Here is a 19340-nt window from a genome sequence, read left to right on the forward strand (position 1 = left end):
TGTCTGGGTAACAATTGATGGGGAGTAAGGTGAAGTTACAAGTATCTGGGTAACAATTGATGGGGAGTAAGGTGAGGTAACAAGTATCTGGGTAACAATTGATGGGGAGTAAGGTGAGGTAACAAGTTTCTGGGTAACAATTGATGGGGAGTAAGGTGAGGTAACAAGTGTCTGGGTAACGATTGATGGGGAGTAAGGTGAGGTAACAAGTGTCTGGGTAACCTGTGTTGGGGAGTAAGGTGAGGTAAAAGGTGTCTTGGTAACCAGTGTTGGGGAGTAAGGTGAGGTAACAAGTGTCTGGGTACCCCGTGTTGGGAGGAAGTAAAAGTGAGGTCTGGGTAACAAGATGGGGAGTAAAGGTAGGTAACAAGTGTTGGGGCCAGTGTTGGGTAAGGTGTAACAAGTGTCTGGGTACCCCGTGTTGGGGAGATGGGGTGTGTGGTACAAGTGTCTGAGTAACCCGTATTGGGGAGGAAGGTGAGGTAAAGGGTGTCTGGGTAACCAGTGTTGTGGAGTAAGGTGTGTTAGTAAGTGACTGGGTAATCCGTGTTGGGGAGTAAGGTGAGCTAACAAGTGACTGTGTAACCAATGTTTGGGGTAAGGTGTGTTAGCAAGTGACTGGGTAACCTGTGTTGGGGTGTGTTAGTAGGGTGTGTTAGCAAGTGACTGGGTGTAACCCGTGTTGGGGAGTAAGGTGTAATGCTTGCAAAGTGACTGGGTAACCAGTGTTGGGGGTAAGGTGTGTTAGCAAGTGACTGGGTAACCTGTGTTGGGGAGTAAGGTGTGTTAGCAAGTGACTGGGTAACCTGTGTTGGGGAGTAAGGTTGGGGTAACAAGTGCCTGGGTAACCAGTCATGTGGTGAATTATTGTTTAGATCCCTTTTTCTCTTAGTTTGATGTTGCTTCCAGTATTGTACAACTAATACTTATAAAGGTTTATTTTAGTTTCAGCTGTCAAAGAAGGTGAGTTTACACATGGCATGAAGGGGCGGGGCAAAAGGATGGTAAGTAGTGATTGTGTAGCATGGTGTGGTAGCAGGTGGTGGGTAGCACGGTGTGGCAGGAAGTTGCGGGTAGCATAGTGTGGTAGCTAGTGGCGGGTAGCATGGTGTAGAAGTAAGTGACGGGTAGTACGGTGTGGTAGCAAGTGGCGGGTAGCAGGGTGTAGTAGTAAGTGGCGGGTAGCATGGTATGGTAGCAAGTGGCGGGTAGCATGGTGTGGTAGCAAGTGGCGGGTAGCATGGTGTGGCACAAGTGGCGGGTAGCATGGTGTGGTAGCAAGAGTGGCCAGGTAGCATGATGTTGTGGTAGCAAGTGGCGGGTAGCATGGTGTGGTAACAAGTGGGGGTAGCATAGTAGCATGTGGTAACAAAGTGGCTGGGTAGCTTATAAGGTGTGGTAGCAAGTGGCGGGTAGGATGGTGTGGTAGCAAGTGGTGGGTAGCATGGTGTGGTAGCAAGTGGTGGGTAGCATGGTGTGGTAGCAAGTGGTGGGTAGCATGGTGTGGTAGCAAGTGATGGGTAGCATGGTGTGGTAGCATGAATTATGGTGGGTAGCATGGTGTAGTAGCAAGTGGCGGGTAGCATAGTGTGGCACAAAGTGGCGGAGTAGCATGCAGTGTGGTAGCAAAGTGTGCAGGTAGCATGGTGTGGTAACAAGTGGAGAGTAGGAGTGAGGATGGTGTGTAAGTTAGTAGTGGGTAGGTAACATGGTGTGGTAACAAAGTGGCGGGTAGTAGCATGAGTGTGGCATAATGTGGTAGCAAGTGGCGGGTAGCATGGTGTGGTAACATGAGGTGGCGGGTAGCATGGTGTGGTAGCAAAGTGGCAGAGTAGCATGTGTGTGGTATAAGTGGCGGAGTATGATGCATGGTGTGTGGTGGCAAGTGGCAGGTAGCATGGTGTGTGGTAGCAAGTGGCGGGTAGCATGGTGTGTATCAAGTGGCATGGGCTTATGGTGTGGTGTAACAAAGTGATGGAGTAACATGAGTTAATGGTAACAAAGTGGCAGGTAGCATGGTGTGGTAACAAGTGATGGGTAGCATGGTGTGGTGGTAGCAAGTTGCAGGTAGCATGGTGTGGTGGCTGTAAGTGGCATGAGTAGCATGGTGTAGTAGCAAGTGGCGGGTAGGATGGTGTGGTATAAGTAGCAAGGTAGCATGGAATGGTGTGGTAACAAGTGTGGAGTGGCATGGTGTGGTAGCAAGTGATGGGTGGGATGGTGTGGTATGAAGTGGCAGGAGTGCATGTGTGTGGTTAAGTGCTGGCAGTAGCATGGTGTGAGTGGCAAGTGGCAGGTGGCATGGTGTGGTATGGAGTGGCAGGTAGCATGTGGTGTGGAAGCAAGTGATGGATTAATGAGTATATGGTGTGGTATGAAGTGATTAGCAAGTGTGGAGTAGCATGGTGTGGTAGCAAGTGTGGGTGGCATGGTGTGGCAGTGTAAGTGTGGCAGGTGGCAGCATGGTGTGGTAGCAAGTGATGGGTGGCATGGTTAGTGAGTAAGTGTAGTGCTGGCATGGTGTGTGTGGTAAGAGTGATGAGGTGGCATGGTGTGAAATTGCAAGTGTGGTGGCATGCATGGTGTGGTGGGTGCAAGTGTGGGTAGCATGGTGTGGTGGCACAAGTGATGGAGTGGCATGGTTAATGGTAACAAGTGATGGGTAGCATGGTGTGTGTTGCAGAGTGGCAGGTAGGATGGTGTGGTAGGAAGTGAAGTGTAACATGTAGGATGGTGTGGTAGTAAGTAGCAGGAAGCAGTAGCGGTGTGGTAACAAGTGGCGGGTGGGATGGTGTGGTAGCAAGTGGGTGCAGGTGGCATGGTGTGGTAGCAAGTGTGGAGTAGCACGGTGTGGTAGAGTGGCGAATAAGATGGTGTGGTGGCAAGTGGCGGAGTAGAATGGTTGTGGTAGCAAGTGGCAGGTAGCATGGTGTGGTAGCAAGTGTGGTGGTAGCATGGTGTGGTAGCAAGTGTGGCGGGTAGCATGGTGTGGTAGCAAGTGGCAAGAAGTGGCATGGTGGTGGTAAGGTGGCAGATGTATGGTGTAGGTAACAAGTGGCGGGTGGCATGGTGTGGTAACAAGTGGCGGGTAGCATGGTGAAAGTAGCAAGAGTGGCGGGTAGCATGGGTGTGGTAAGTAGCAAGTGGCAGGGTAATGCATGAGTGTGTGAGTAGCAAAGTGTGGCAAGGTAGCATGGTGTGGTAGCAAAGTGGCAGGTAGCATGGTGTGGGTGGTGACAAGTGGCGGGTGAAAGTGTGGTGAGCAAGTATGGTGGTAGCAAGTGGCGGGTGGCATGGTGTGGTGGCAAAGTGGCGGGAAGCATGGTGTGGTGGTAACGTGGTGGAGGTGGCATGGTGTGGTAGCAAGTGGCGGGTGGCATGGTGTGGTAACAAGTGGCGGGTGGCATGGTGTGGTAACAAGTGGCGGGTATGGTGTGTGTAGCAAGTGTGGGTAGCATGGGGTGTGGTAACCAAGTGGCGGGTAGCTTGTGGTGTGGTGAATGGTGTGAATGGAGGTAGTATGGTGTGTGGCAAATTGGCAGGATGGCAGGTATGGTGTGGTAGCAAGTGGGGGGAGTAGGTGGTAGCATGGGTGTGGATTAAAGTGTGTGGTGGTATATGGTGTAGCACAAGTGGCGGATGGTAGCAGCAAGTGGGAGTAATGATGTGGTAGCATAGTAATGGTATGGTGTAGGTGGCAAGGTGGCATAGTAGCACAGGTGTAGCATGAGTTGGTGGCAAGTGGATGGTGTAGCAAGTGGCCGGGTAGCATGGTGTGGTAGCAAGTGATTGGTAGCATGGTGTGGTATTGGCAGAGTGGTAGCAAGTGGGTAGCAGGAGTAGCATGGTGTGGTAGCAAGTGATGGGTAGCATGGTGTGGTAGCAAGTGGCGGGTAGCATGGTGTGGTAGGAAGTGATGGGTAGGATTGGTGTGTGTGAGGTGGCATGGTGTGAGAGTATAGAGTGGCGGTGTAGGTGGTGTGGTAGCAAGTGTGAAGGTGGCAGGGTGTGAGTAGCAGGTGTGGGTATGTTGATGCTTTTGGTGATATAGTGTGGCGGGTAGCATGGTGTGGTAGGAAGTGGTAGAAGGGTGGCAGAGTAGTGTGGTAACAAGTGGCGGGTAGCACCCGTGTGGTAGCAAGTGGCGAGGTAGCATGGTGTGGTAGCAAGTGGCGGGTAGCATGGTGTGGAAGGAAGTGGCGGGTAGCATGGTGTGGTTGCATGTGGCGGGTAGGATGGTGTGGCACCAAGTGGCGGATAGCAGGGTGTGGAAGCAAGTGGAAGGTAGCATGGTGTCGTAGCAAGTGGCGGGTAGCATAGTGTGAGGTAGCAGAAGTGTGGCCAGAATTATGAGTTATGGTGTGGTAGCAAGTGGCGGGTAGGATGGTGTGGTAGCAAGTGGCGGGTAGCACGGTGTGGTAGCAAGTGGCGGGTAGCATGGTGTGGTAGCAAGTGACGGGTAGCATGGTGTGGTAGCAAGTGACGGGTAGCATGGTGTGGTAGCAAGTGGCGGGTAGGATGGTGTGGTAACAAGTGGCGGGTAGCATGGAGTGTGGTAGCAAGTGTGGTGGGTGGGATGGTGCGACCCCAAGTGGCGGGTAGCATGGTGTGGTAGCAAGTGACGGGTAGCATGGTGTGGTAGCAAGTGGCAGGTAGCATAGTGTGGTAGCAAGTGGCGGGTAGCATGGTGTGGTAGCAAGTGGCGGGTAGCATGGTGTGGTAGCAAGTGGCGGGTAGGATGGTGTGGTAGCAAGTGGCGGGTAGCATGGTGTGGTAGCAAGTGGCGGGTAGGATGGTGTGGTAGCAAGTGGCGGGTAGGATAGTGTGGTAGCAAGTGGCGGGTAGGATGGTGTGGTAGCAAGTGGCAGGTAGCATAGTGTGGTAGCAAGTGGCGGGTAGCATAGTGTGGTAGCAAGTGGCGGGTAGCATGGTGTGGTAGCAAGTGTCAGGTAGCATGGTGTGGTAGCAAGTGGCGGGTAGCATGGTGTGGTAGCAAGTGGCGGGTAGCACGGTGTGGTAGCAAGTGGCGGGTAGCATGGTGTGACATGAAGTGATATTTAGTGAAGGATATTTAGAGGGTATCAAGTTAATGGTATCAAGTTAATGGTTTCAAGTTAATGGTATGAAGTTAATGGTATCAAGTAAATGATAACAAGTTAATGGTATGTAGTTAATGGTATATCAGATACCAGGGTATGGTGTGAAGTATATCAGATAGTAGGGTATCAAGTGAAGTATATCAGATAGTAGGGTATCAAGTGAAGTATATCAGATAGTAGAATAGTAAGTGGTATCAAGTGGAAGTGTAATTAGAAGTGGGGTATGAAGTATATCAGATAGTAGGGTATCAAGTGAAGTATATCAGATAGTAGGGTATCAAGTGAAGTGTATCAGATAGTAGGGTATCAAGTGAAGTATATCAGATAGGAGGGTATCAAGTGAAGTATATCATAAAGTAGGGTATGGTGTGAAGTATATCAGATAGTAGGGTATCAAATGAAGTATATCAGATAGTAGGGTATCCTGTGAAGTATATCAGATAGTAGGGTATCAAGTGAAGTATATCAGATAGTAGGGTATCACGTGAAGTATATCAGATAGTAGGGTATCAAGTGAAGGAGATGAAGTAATAGGGTATCAAATGAAACATATGAAACAGTGGGGTACGAAGTGAAGGTCATGAAATATTAGGGCACCAAGTGGAGGACAATATAATCCAAAGGAATTAGTGTCTTGGTTTGACAATCAACAAATGGGAAACTATCCGCCATTGTCATAACAAGTTACACCACACACCATGGTCAGGACATGAAGCTATCTTTTTTTCTTGAACCGTTATTATTATACACTCCTGTATCAACGTTGAACTGAGGAATGGGCATCACTTCTGAAAGTCTTCTGAAACATGCACTTTGTTGACAGCTAGTATAAAGGTTGCTACCACTTTCCAAGTCGTATGCGATAAATGCGACTACGACAAAGGCTATGGCTACGTGAGAGATCCACACGACTGCGACACCTACTACCAGTGCGTGAAGGACAGGAAGATCTACTACACATTTCACTGCTCCCCCGGTCTTGTGTGGGACAACAAGGCTCTGACTTGCAACTGGCCGCATCTCGTGCACGGCTGCAGTAAGTAGTATATCTTGTTCTACATCTGTCTGTATCAGCTGTTGTCAGTAGGTGTTACACCATCCCCTGTGTCGGCTATTGTCAGTAGGTGTTACACCATCCCCCTGTGTCGACTGTTGTCAGCAGGTGTTACACCATCCCCCTGTGTCGACTGTTGTCAGCAGGTGTTACTCCACCCCTCTGTGTCGACTGTTGTAAGTAGGCTTTCCATCCCTTTCTGTGTCGATCCCTCTGTGTCGACTGTTGTCAGTAGGTGTTACTCCACCCCTCTGTGTCGACTGTTGTCAGCAGGTGTTACTCCACCCCTCTGTGTCGACTGTTGTCAGTAGGTGTTACTCCAACCCCTGTGTCGACTGTTGTCAGCAGGTGTTACACCATTCCCCTGTGTCGACTGTTGTCAGTAGGTGTTACACCATTCCCCTGTGTCGACTGTTGTCAGTAGGTGTTACACCAACCCTCTGTGTCGACTGTTGTCAGTAGGTGTTACACCATTCCCCTGTGTCGACTGTTGTCAGTAGGTGTTACACCATTCCCCTGTGTCGACTGTTGTCAGTAGGTGTTACACCATCCCTCTGTGTCGACTGTTGTCCGTAGGTGTTACACCATTCCCCTGTGTCGACTGTTGTCAGTAGGTGTTACACCAACCCCCTGTGTCGACTGTTGTCAGTAGGTGTTACTCCACCCCTCTGTGTCGACTGTTGTCAGTAGGTGTTACTCCACCCCTCTGTGTCGACTGTTGTCAGTTGGTGTTACTCCAACCCCCTGTGTCGACTGTTGTCAGCAGGTGTTACACCATTCCCCTGTGTCGACTGTTGTCAGTAGGTGTTACACCATTCCCCTGTGTCGACTGTTGTCAGTAGGTGTTACACCAACCCCCTGTGTCGACTGTTGTCAGTAGGTGTTACTCCACCCCTCTGTGTCGACTGTTGTCAGCAGGTGTTACACCATTCCCCTGTGTCGACTGTTGTCAGTAGGCTTTACTCCATCCCTCTGTGTCGACTGTTGTCAGTAGGTGTTACTCCACCCCTCCGTGTCGACTGTTGTCAGCAGGTGTTACACCATCCCCTGTGTCGACTGTTGTCAGTAGGTGTAGTAAGTAGTATATCTTGTTGAAGAGGAACACTTTATATGGATAGACAACTTCTTTGTTTTGTGTAGATCCTAACAGCGTTATCAAGCAAATGATGCACAACATGTGCATAAGGAGAAATATATACATGACGGGTATTGGTTTATACAATAGAAGAGGTTGATGTACAGTGTGTCGACATGAGACTTGTTGTGATAGGAATTGATTGAAGCCAGTAGACAAAGGTCGGGCTATTCTTGATTAGGCTTGATTAGTTGATCGTAAGCCGTAAGGATGTAATAACCTTTATCTCTGTTGATTGTCAGGTTGTGTCGTTTGGGGTTGATTGCCTCTAAGAGTTTTCTTATCTTGTAATCTGACCGGTTGGCTTCTAGGATGCTGATGTTATTCCAAAGGATGGTATGGTTCGGGTGGGCTTGGGTGTGGTTCTCCTTGTGCACATGTTGTGTATCATTTGCTTGATAACGGTGTTAGGATCTACACCGAAACGTCGCATCTACTGCAACAAAGAAGTTGTCTATCCATATAATGTGTTCCTCTTCATCATACCAGCTTCTAAATGCCACTTAAGGAAGAATATCTTGTCTCTCTGTCTGTGTCGACTGTTGTCAGTAGGCGTTACTCCATCCCTCTGTGTCGACTGTTGTCAGTAGGCGTTACTCCATCCCTCAGTGTCGACTGCTTGTCAGTAGGTGTTACACCATCCCCCTGTCCCGACTGTTGTCAGTAGGTGTTACTCCACCCCTCTGTGTCGACTGTTGTCAGTAGGTGTTACTCCACCCCTCTGTGTCGACTGTTGTCAGTAGGCGTTACTCCATCCCTCTGTGTCGACTGTTGTCAGTAGGCGTTACTCCATCCCTCTGTGTCGACTGTTGTCAGTAGGCATTACTCCATCCCTCTGTGTCGACTGTTGTCAGTAGGCGTTACTCCATCCCTCTGTGTCGACTGTTGTCAGTAGGTGTTACACCATCCCTCTGTGTCGACTGTTGTCAGTAGGTGTTACTCCACCCCTCTGTGTCGACTGTTGTCAGTAGGTGTTACTCCACCCCTCTGTGTCGACTGTTGTCAGTAGGCTTTACTCCATCCCTCTGTGTCGACTGTTGTCAGTAGGCATACTCCATCCCTCTGTGTCGACTGTTATCAGTAGGCATTATTCCATCCTTCTGTGTCGACTGTTGTCAGTTAGGCGTTACTCCACCCCTCTGTGTCGACTGTTGTCAGTAGGCATTATTCCATCCCTCTGTGTCGACTGTTGTCAGTAGGCGTTACTGCACCCCTCTGTGTCGACTGTTGTCAGTAGGCGTTACTCCATCCCTCTGTGTCGACTGTTGTCAGTAGGCGTTACTCCATCCATCTGTGTCGACTGTTGTCAGTAGGTGTTACTCCATCCCTCTGTGTCGACTGTTTGTCAGTTGGTGTTACACCATCCCCCTGTGTCGACTATTGTCAGTAGGTGTTACTCTATCCCTCTGTGTCGACTGTTGTCAGTAGGTGTTACTCTATCCCTCTGTGTCGACTGTTGTCAGTAGGTGTTACTCTATCTCTCTGTGTCGACTGTTGTCAGTAGGTGTTACTCTATCCCTCTGTGTCGACTGTTGTCAGTAGGCATACTCCACCCCTCTGTGTCGACTGTTGTCAGCAGGTGTTACTCAATCCCTCTGTGTCGACTGTTGTCAGTAGGCATTACTCCATCCCTCTGTGTCGACTGTTGTCAGTAGGCATTCTCCATCCCTCTGTGTCGACTGTTGTCAGTAGGCATTATTCCATCCCTCTGTGTCGACTGTTGTCAGTAGGCGTTACTCCATCCCTCTGTGTCGACTGTTGTCAGTAGGCGTTGCTTCATCCCCATGTGTCGACTGTTGTCAGTAGGCATTACTCCATCCCTCTGTGTCGACTGTTGTCAGCAGGCATACTCCATCCCTCTGTGTCGACTATTGTCAGTAGGCATTACTCCATCCCTCTGTGTCGACTGTTGTCAGTAGGCATTACTCAATCCCTCTTTGTCGACTGTTGTCAGTAGGCGTTACTCCAGCCCTCTGTGTCGACTGTTGTCAGTAGGCGTTACACCATCCCCCTGTGCCGACTGTTGTCAGTGGTGTTACTCCACCCCTCTGTGTAGACTGTTGTAAGTAGGTGTTACACCATCCCTCTGTGTCGACTGTTGTCAGTAGGCTTTACTCCATCCCTCTGTGTCGACTGTTGTCAGTAGGCATTACTCCATCCCTCTGTGTCGACTGTTGTCAGTAGGCATTACTCCATCCCTCTGTGTCGACTGTTGTCAGTAGGCGTTACTCCATCCCTCTGTGTCGACTGTTGTCAGTAGGCATTACTCAATCCCTCTTTGTCGACTGTTGTCAGTAGGCGTTACTCCATCCCTCAGTGTTGACTGCTTGTCAGTAGGTGTTACACCATCCCCCTGTCCCGACTGTTGTCAGTAGGTGTTACTCCACCCCTCTGTGTCGACTGTTGTCAGTAGGTGTTACTCCACCCCTCTGTGTCGACTGTTGTCAGTAGGCTTTACTCCATCCCTCTGTGTCGACTGTTGTCAGTAGGCATACTCCATCCCTCTGTGTCGACTGTTATCAGTAGGCATTATTCCATCCTTCTGTGTCGACTGTTGTCATTAGGCGTTACTCGACCCCTCTGTGTCGACTGTTGTCAGTAGGTATTATTCCATCCCTATGTGTCGACTGTTGTCAGTAGGCGTTACTGCACCCTCTGTGTCGACTGTTGTCAGTAGGCAGTTACTCCATCCCTCTGTGTCGACTGTTGTCAGTAGGCATTACTCCATCCATCTGTGTCGACTGTTGTCAGTAGGTGTTACTCCATCCCTCTGTGTCGACTGTTTGTCAGTAAGGTGTTACACCATCCCTCTGTGTCGACTGTTGTCAGTAGGTGTTACTCTATCCCTCTGTGTCGTAGGCATTACTCCCTCTGTTGTCAGTAGGTGCATTACTCCATCCCTCTGTGTCGACTGTTGTCAGTAGGTGTTACTCCATCTCTCTGTGTCGACTGTTGTCAGTAGGCGTTACTCCATCCCTCTGTGTCGACTGTTGTCAGTAGGCATTACTCCACCCCTCTGTGTCGACTGTTGTCAGCAGGTGTTACTCAATCCCTCTGTGTCGACTGTTGTCAGTAGGCATTACTCCATCCCTCTGTGTCGACTGTTGTCAGTAGGCATTCTCCATCCCTCTGTGTCGACTGTTGTCAGTAGGCATTATTCCATCCCTCTGTGTCGACTGTTGTCAGTAGGCGTTACTCCATCCCTCTGTGTCGACTGTTGTCAGTAGGCGTTACTTCATCCCCATGTGTCGACTGTTGTCAGTAGGCATTACTCCATCCCTCTGTGTCGACTGTTGTCAGCAGGCATACTCCATCCCTCTGTGTCGACTATTGTCAGTAGGCATTACTCCATCCCTCTGTGTCGACTGTTGTCAGTAGGCATTACTCAATCCCTCTTTGTCGACTGTTGTCAGTAGGCGTTACTCCAGCCCTCTGTGTCGACTGTTGTCAGTAGGCGTTACACCATCCCCCTGTGCCGACTGTTGTCAGTGGTGTTACTCCACCCCTCTGTGTAGACTGTTGTAAGTAGGTGTTACTCCATCCCTCTGTGTCGTGTTGTCACCATCTCCATCCTGTGTCGACTGTTGTCAGTAGGCATTACTCCATCCCTCTGTGTCGACTGTTGTCAGTAGGCATTACTCCATCCCTCTGTGTCGACTGTTGTCAGTAGGCCATCCACCTCTGTGTCGACTTTCTTGTGATGGGCTGACGTTACCTCTGTGTCCGACTGCTGTCAGTAGGCGTTACCTCCATCCCTCTGTGTCGACTGTTGTCAGTTAGGCATTACTCCAACCATCCCTCTTTGTCGACTGTTGTCAGTAGGCGTTACTCCAGCCCTCTGTGTCGACTGTTGTTATACCCTAGGCTGTAGGCCATTACCTCTCTGTGTCGACTGTTGTCCATCCCCCATGTGCTGTGTCTGTTGTCAGTGGTGTTACTCCATCCCTCTGTGTCTGACTGTTGTCCCCTCTGTAGGTGTTACATCGTTATCCATCCCCTGTGTGTCGACTGTTGTCAGTAGGCATTCCATCCTCTGTGTCGACTGTTGTCCATAGGTGTTACGCCATCCCTCTGTGTCGACTATTGTCAGTAGGCATTACTTCCATCCTCTGTGTCGACTGTTGTCAGTAGGCATTACTCCATCCCTCTTTGTCGACTGTTGTCAGTAGGCATTACTCAATCCATCCTGTGCCGACCTGTTGTCAGTAGGCTTTACTGTCCTGTGTCGACTGTGTGTCGGTGTCTCACCATCCTCTGTGTCTGGAGCTGTTGTCGTAGGCTGATTACACCATCCCTCTGTGTCGACTGTTGTCAGTAGGCTTTTACTCCATCCTCTGTGTCGACTGTTGTCAGTAGGCATTACTCCATCCCTCTGTGTCGACTGTTGTCAGTAGGCATACTCCATCCCTCTGTGTCGACTGTTGTCAGTAGGCGTTACTCCATCCCTCTGTGTCGACTGTTGTCAGGTAAGGCATACTCCATCCCTCTGTGTCGACTGTTGTCAGCAGGTGTTACTGTCAACCTCTGTGTCGACTGTTGTCGTGTAGCCATTACTCCATCCCTCTGTGTCGACTGTTGTCGTAGGCTTTACTCCACCCTGTGCTCCTATCCCTCTGTGTCGACTCCATCCCTGTCAGTAGGTTACCATTATTCCATCCCCCTCTGTGTCGACTGTTGTCTGTAGAGTGTCTCCAGTGTTGTCGACTGTTGTCTCCATCCATCCCTCTGGTGTCGACTGTTGTCTCCATAGGCTGTGTGGTGTTCATCCCCTCTGTGTCGACTGTTGTCAGTGTTACATCATCCTCTTGTGGCTGTTGTCATCCCACTCTGTGTCGTTGTGTTGTCCGCCGTCCTCTGTGTAGAGCTGCATACTCCATCCCTCTGTGTCGACTTACTCATATTGTCAGTAGGCTGTTACTCCATCCCTCTGTGTCGACTGTTGTGTCTCCATGCTAGGCATGTACTCTCCATCCCTCTGTGTCGACTGTTGTCAGTAGGTGTTACTCCATCCCTCTGTGTCGACTGTTGTCAGTAGGCGTTAAGCTCCATCCCTCTGTGTCGACTGTTGTCAGTGGTGTTACTCCACCCTCTGTGTCGACTGTTGTCCGCCCTCTGTGTCGACTGTTACGATCCATCCCTCTGTTGTCGACTGTTGTCGGTGGCTTTTATTGTCAGTAGGCTTACTCCATCCCTCTGTGTCGACTGTTGTCAGTAGGCATTACTCCATCCTCTGTGTCGACTGTTGTCAGTAGGCATTTTCACTCCATCCCTCTGTGTCGACTGTTGTCAGTGGGCGTTACTCCATCCCTCTGTGTCGACTGTTGTCAGTAGGCATTACTCAATCCCTCTTTGTCGACTGTTGTCCCTCTGGTAGGCGTTACTTCCCATCCCCTCTGTGTCGACGACTGTTGTCAGTAGGCGTTACCATCCATCCCCTGTGCCACCTGTTGTCAGTGGTGTTACCTCCATCCACTGTGTGTAGACTGTTGTCAGTAGGTGTTACTCCATCCCTCTGTGTCGTGGGTGTTACTCCTCCCCTTGTCAGTAGGCATACTCCACTCTCCATCCCTCTGTGTCGACTGTTGTCAGTAGGCATTACTCCATCCCTCTGTGTCGACTGTTGTTGTCAGTAGGCGTTACTTCCCATCCCTCTGTGTCCGACTGTTGTCAGTGGTGTTACTCCACCCCTCTGTGTCGACTGTTGTAAGTAGGTGTTACACCATCCCTCTCTGTGTCGACTGTTGTCAGTAGGCTTTACTCCATCCCTCTGTGTCGACTGTTGTCAGTAGGCATTCCCATCCCTCTGTGTCGACTGTTGTCAGTGGCATCATCCCTCTGTGTCATTACTCCATCCCTCTGTGTCCGACTGTTGTCAGTAGGCGTTACTTCCATCCTCTGTGTCACCCGTTGTCCATGTAGGCATTATTCCATCCACTCTGTGTGTGCTACGGTGTCGTCCATCCCTGTGTCAGCTGTGTGTGTCTGTTGCCTCCATGCTGTGTGTGTCTCCATGTCTGTGTGTGGTGTGTGTGTTCACTGTGTTTGTGTGTGCCTCCACTCCACTCGTGTGTGTCCTTGTGTGTGTGGTGTCTCCATGTGTCCATCCACTGTGTCTGACTGTTGTGTCTCCATCCTTGTGTCTGTGTGGCCTCACTCCTGTGTGTCACAGTGTGCATTTTCCTCAGTACCTTTGTCGTGTGTGTCCATGTGTGTGTGTGTCAGTGGGGTGTGTCGACTGTGTGTCTCCATCCACTGTGTCCTTGTGTGTGTCGACTGTGCCTGTGTGTGTGTCTCCACCCCTCTGTGTGTGTTGTCAGTGTGGCCACTCCTCTGTGTGTCTGTGTCGTCCATCCACTGTGTTACCCTCCCTCTGCTGTCGACTGTTGTCATTAGGCATTACCCATCCCTCTGTGTCGACTTCGTTGTCAGTAGGAATACTCCACCCCTCTGTGTCGACTGTTGTCAGTAGGCGTTACTCCATCCCTCTGTGTCGACTGTTGTCAGTAGTGCGTTACACCATCCCCTGTGCCGACTGTTGTCAGTAAGTGTTACTTCCACCTCTGTGTCGACTGTGTGTAAGTCCAGTGTCTACATCCATTTGTGTGTCTGTCGACTTGCCTGTGTCAGTAGGCTTGTATTCCATCCCTCTGTGTCGATCCTGTGTGTCAGTAGGCATTACTCCATCCCTCTGTGTCGATCCTGTGTGTGCGTAGGTGTTACTCCACCTGTCTGTGTCGACTGTCCATCCAGTAGTCTCCACCTGTCATCCCTCTATGTTGACTGTGTGCCTGTAGGCGTTACCCGCCCCTCTGTGTCGACTGTTGTCAGTAGGTGTTACTCCATCCCTCTGCTGTCGACTGTGTGTCCAGTAGGCATTACTACATCCCTCTGTGTCGACTTGTAGGTGTGCAGTAGGTTCCTCTGTGTCCAGTGCGTCGACCATCTGTCAGTAGGCATACTCAATCCTCTGCTTGTCAATTGCTGTAAGTAGGTAAGCACACCTCATCCCTCTGTGTAAACTGTTGTCATTAGGTTTACCTCATCCCTCTGTGCCGACTGCTGTCAGTAGGTGTTACATCTCTCCCTCCTGTGTCGACTGTTGTTGTCATTAGGCATACTTCCATCCTCTGTGTCGACTGTTGTCAGTAGGCATTACCCATGCCTCTGTGTCGACTGTTGTCAGTAGGTGCATACTCCACCCTCTGTGTAAACTGTTGTCAGTAGGTGTTACTTCCACCCTCTGTGTCGACTGTTGTAAGTAGAGTGTTACTCCACCCCCTCTGTGTCGACTGTTGTCAGTAGGAATACTGCATCCCTCTATGTTGACTGTTGTCAGTAGGCGTTACTCCGCCCTCTGTGTCGCCGACTGCTTGTCAGTGGGGCATCTCCTGTCCTTCTATTTATCCATCCACCTTCCTTCCATTCCCCCCTATATCCATTTCTTCCACCCCTATATATCCATTTATCCATCCCTTCTTCCATTATATCCATTTCTTATCCATGTCCATATCCTTCCATCCCTCTATATGTCCATTTCCATTCTATGTCCATTTCCTTCCTCCATCCCTATTTTCCTTTCCTTCCATATGTCCATTCTTCCATTCTGTCCTTCTTCCATTCCTCTCCCCTCTGTCATTTCTTCCTTCCTTCCTCCATACTATATATCATTTCTTCCATGTCTTCCTCCACCCCTGTCCTTTTATCCTTCTTCTATCCTTCTTCATCCATTCTATCCATTTCCTTATCCATCCACTATATTATTTCTTCCATCCATTATTTATCCATTCTTTCTATATATATTTCGTGTCTCCTTCTTCGGCCTCCCATGTCAACTATTTATCCATGTTCATCCATATATTTGTGTCGTGTGTCAGTCCATCAGTCCATTCTGTGTCTCTTGTTTTTGTGTGTGGTCATTCCTGTCTATACTGCTGTGTATACAGACCGTTGTGTGTCCATGTGTGTGTGTGTCATTCTGTCTTCCATATTCTGTGTGTTGTGTGTGTGTCATTCTACATGTGTGTGTGCTGTGTGTCATTCTACATATTCGTGTCTTCCATGTCATTCCTTGTGTGTGTGTGGCTATATTTTGGTGTCCATATTCATGCTGTTATATTACTGTCTTCCTCCATTCCATATTTTGTGTCTTCATATTCTGTGTGTCTCATTCCTTGTGTGTGTGTGTCTTGTGTGTGTCTTGTGCACTGTGTGTGTTTCTTGTGTGTGTGTGTGTGTCTCCATTCTGTGTGTCATTCATATTGTGTGTGTCTCATTTCCATGTGTGTGTGTGTGTCTGTGTGTGTGTCATTCATGTGTGTGTCCATTCTTGGTGTCTCTTTGTGTGTGTCTTGGCTGTCGTTCATGTGGTCATATTTGGCTATCATTCCTACGTGTTGGTGATGCATTACATGTGCTAACGTGTGATTGCCTGATGTTGGCTGTCGATTTCATACATGTTGATTACATATTGCTAACATGCTGCGGTATGTACTGATGTTTGACTATCGATTTCATACATGTGCGATTACGGTGTTACATTACCTTGTTGCTAACATTGCTGCTGATTATGTTATTACTGATGTTGATCTATCATTCACCCATATTACGGCGATATGTACGTATGTTACTAACAGTATACTGACATTGCTGATGTTTGGCTATCATTACTACATGTGGTGATATTACTAACGTTACCACCTACCTTACGGCTGATGTTGCGGCTGTCATTCAACATGTTGATTTGATTGTGCATGTGCTAACATGCTGATTATTACTGATGTTGACTATCCGTTCATACCTATTGCAGCGATTATTACGGCGCATGTTACTAACGTGCTACTGACCGTTGCTGATGTTTGATTGTCGTTCACCATATAACGGTGATATTACATACATATTACTAACGTACTGCTGACATATTACTGATCATTTGACTATCGATTCTACATGATGGTGACGCATACATGTTACTAACATGCTACTGATTACGTTACTGATGTGACATTCTGCGATGTGATATATAGCTATCGTTATTGCCACATATTGACGGCGATATGCACGTGCAGTGATGTTACATGCACGTTACTGGCTTCAAGCTGATGTTGCTGATGTTGACTATCATTCACCGTAATTACGGTGATATGCACATACGTTATTTATATGCTGCTGACATTATTACTGATGTTGATTTTGACTATCGATTTCTACATATTGGGTGATGTTACGTACATATTACTAACGTGCTACTGACTTATTACTGATGTTTGACTATCGTTTCTACATATTACGGTGTGATGTGTACATGCATGTTTCTTCTTCCATTCCTTTGTCCTGCCATGCTACTATTTATTTATTCCATTCCACTACTATTTATTCTTCCTCCATTCCATATTCCTTGTCCTTCTTTATATTCTGTCCTTCCTCCATTCCATATTTGTCTCTTTTTATACTATTCTTCCTCCATTCCATATTTGTTTGTCTTTATATTTTTATTCACTACTATTCTATTCCTCCATTCCACATATTGTCTTCATATTTTTATACTATTTATTCCTCATTTTGTGTCTTTATATTTTTATTATTATTATTTATTTCCTCCATTTCATATTTTCTTTCTTTTCATGCTACTGGCTTCTGTCTTCCTCCATTCCATATTCTGTGTCCATTATATATTTTTATTCTTCCTTCCATTTCATATTTGTCTTCCATATATTTTATTATTTCTTCTTCCATCATTCCATATTTGTGTCTTACATATTTATTTATTTGTGTCATTCCATATTCTCTTCTTTATTCTGTGTGTTTTTGTGTGTTATTTCCTCCATTCCATATTTGTCTTCTTTATACTACTGTGTCTTGTTGTTCCTCCATTCCATATTTGTCCTTTTTCTTTGTATTTTGTCTTTATTTCCTTCATTCTACATATTTGTGTCCTTTTCACTGGCTGTGTGTGTGTCATTCCATATTTGTGTCTTCCATATTTTCTTTGTGTGTGTGTATTTCTGTCATTCTACATATTTTGTGTGTATATATTCTTCTGTGTGTGTGTTGTGTCATTTCACATGTGTGTGTGGCTATCATTCATGTGTGTGTGTATTACTTGTGTGTGTGTCATTCTTCTGTGATATTTCCTCCATTCTTGTCTCTGTCTTGTCATTCATGTGTGGTGTGTCTCATTTCCTTGTGTGTGTCTTGGCTATCCATTTCATATTTTGTGTCTTCTGGTCTTGTGTCCATGTGTGTCCTCTGTGGTCTGTGTCATTCTACATGTGTGTCTTCCTGTGTGGTCATTCCTCATTCATGTGTGTGTGTGGTCTCCGTTCCATATTCTGGTGATGTATATGTTACTAACATGCTACTGATGTGTCTGATGTTGACTGTCGATTCCTATATAATGTTGATTTGTCGTTCTGCATTCTCAATGCTGATCTGTCGATTCTGCATTGATGTTAGTATATTATAACATGCTGCTGATTATGTTGATGTTGTCATTCATATTGGTGATGTTATGCATGTGATGTGCTGATGTTGACTATCGATTCATGTGGGTGATGTGCATATTCACTAACATGCTACTGATATGTTACTGATGTTGATGTCGTTCTGCATGTTATTAATACATATAGCTTCTTGTCTGCTGACTTGTCTCTCTGTGTGTGTCTTGTCGATTTCTGCATGTGCAGTGATATTGCATATATGTTACTAACATGCTACTGACAATATTACTGATGTTGACTATCGATTTCTACATGTGCAGTGATGTTATTACATGCATGTACTAACATGCTACTGACTATTGCACTGATGTTGACTGTCATTTCTACAATTACGGTGATGTTACATATGTGTGCTAACATGCTGCTGACGTGTGCTGATGTTGGCTATCGATTCTACATGTGATTTGATGTGCATACATGTGCTTGCTAACATTGCTGCTGACATTGCTGATGTTGGCTGTCATTCTAATTACGGTGATGTGCATACATAATGCCTGGTATACTGATTGTTATGATGTTGACTGTCATTCCTACATGTGCAGTGATGGTACACATACATGTGTGCTAACTGGCCGCTGACATTGCTGATGTTGACTGTCGTTCTACATATGTACGGTTACTATTTACTGCTACTGTGTTACTGTCGATTCTACATGTGCAGTTGTGCATATGCCTGATGTCATTCCTACATATCCAGTGTGTCCACATATTGTGTGTCCGTATGATTGTCCATACATATTTTGGTGTCTATTTGTGCTGATCTTCACATGTTTATTATGCTGTTGTGTCTTGACTTGTCCATTCTACATGTGCGGTGCATACATATTATATGTGCTGTATTAATTCATGTACATGTGCTACTTATTTGTGTCATTCTTGGTCTATTCTACATGTGGTGTCGATATTGTGTCATTCACTACATTGTCTAACATATATTATTTTGCTACTGTGTGTATTTGTGTGTCATTCTACATATTGTGTTTGTGTGTATGTCATTCTTGTGTGTGTCTGTCATGCTACTATTACTGTTTGTCCATATATATTTTCTATATGCATGCATGTTTGTGTGTCATTCATATTGTAACATTATACTGTGTCATATTACTGATGTTGGGGCTGTCATTTCTATGTGTGTGTGTGTGTCATTCTACATGTGTGATATTTGCATATCATGTGTGCTACTGTGTGTGTTCTACTGCATGTTGGTGTATCTTTGTCTGTGTGGTTCTGACATGTGGTCTGTACATTCTATATGGCGATATTACTGTACTGATGACTTCATTCTGTGATGTATTGATCCATCATTCTACATATGGTGATGTACATGTGTTACTAACATGCTACTGACTGTCCATATATTTGTGGACTAACATTCTACTGATTACCGTGGTGTCACTGATCTATTTGACTGTCATTCTACATATTACGGTGATATTACATACATATTTCTAACATGCTACTGACTTTCATTATGATACATTCTACATATTAATATATTACATAATAGTACTAACATGCAACTGACTTATTACTGATGTTTGACTGTCATTATTACT

At 47.0% G+C, this 19340-nt stretch overlaps 1 protein-coding gene across 9 annotated transcripts in view; it reads left to right on the forward strand.

Annotated features, from left to right (window-relative positions):
- Window positions 1-19340, forward strand: part of LOC124288156 — a 64655-nt gene that overhangs the window by 28041 nt on the left and 17274 nt on the right. For all 9 annotated transcript variants that reach the window (XM_046724727.1, XM_046724731.1, XM_046724729.1 and 6 more), the window contains 2 exons: window positions 946-963; window positions 5923-6135. In XM_046724727.1, the coding sequence (XP_046580683.1) occupies window positions 946-963; window positions 5923-6135 (231 nt within the window). The remainder of the gene's footprint in view (window positions 1-945; window positions 964-5922; window positions 6136-19340) is intronic.

This window comes from Haliotis rubra, unplaced genomic scaffold, assembly GCF_003918875.1.
Source record: "Haliotis rubra isolate DU_JTF1 unplaced genomic scaffold, ASM391887v1 Scf413, whole genome shotgun sequence".
NCBI classification, from domain to species: domain Eukaryota; kingdom Metazoa; phylum Mollusca; class Gastropoda; order Lepetellida; family Haliotidae; genus Haliotis; species Haliotis rubra.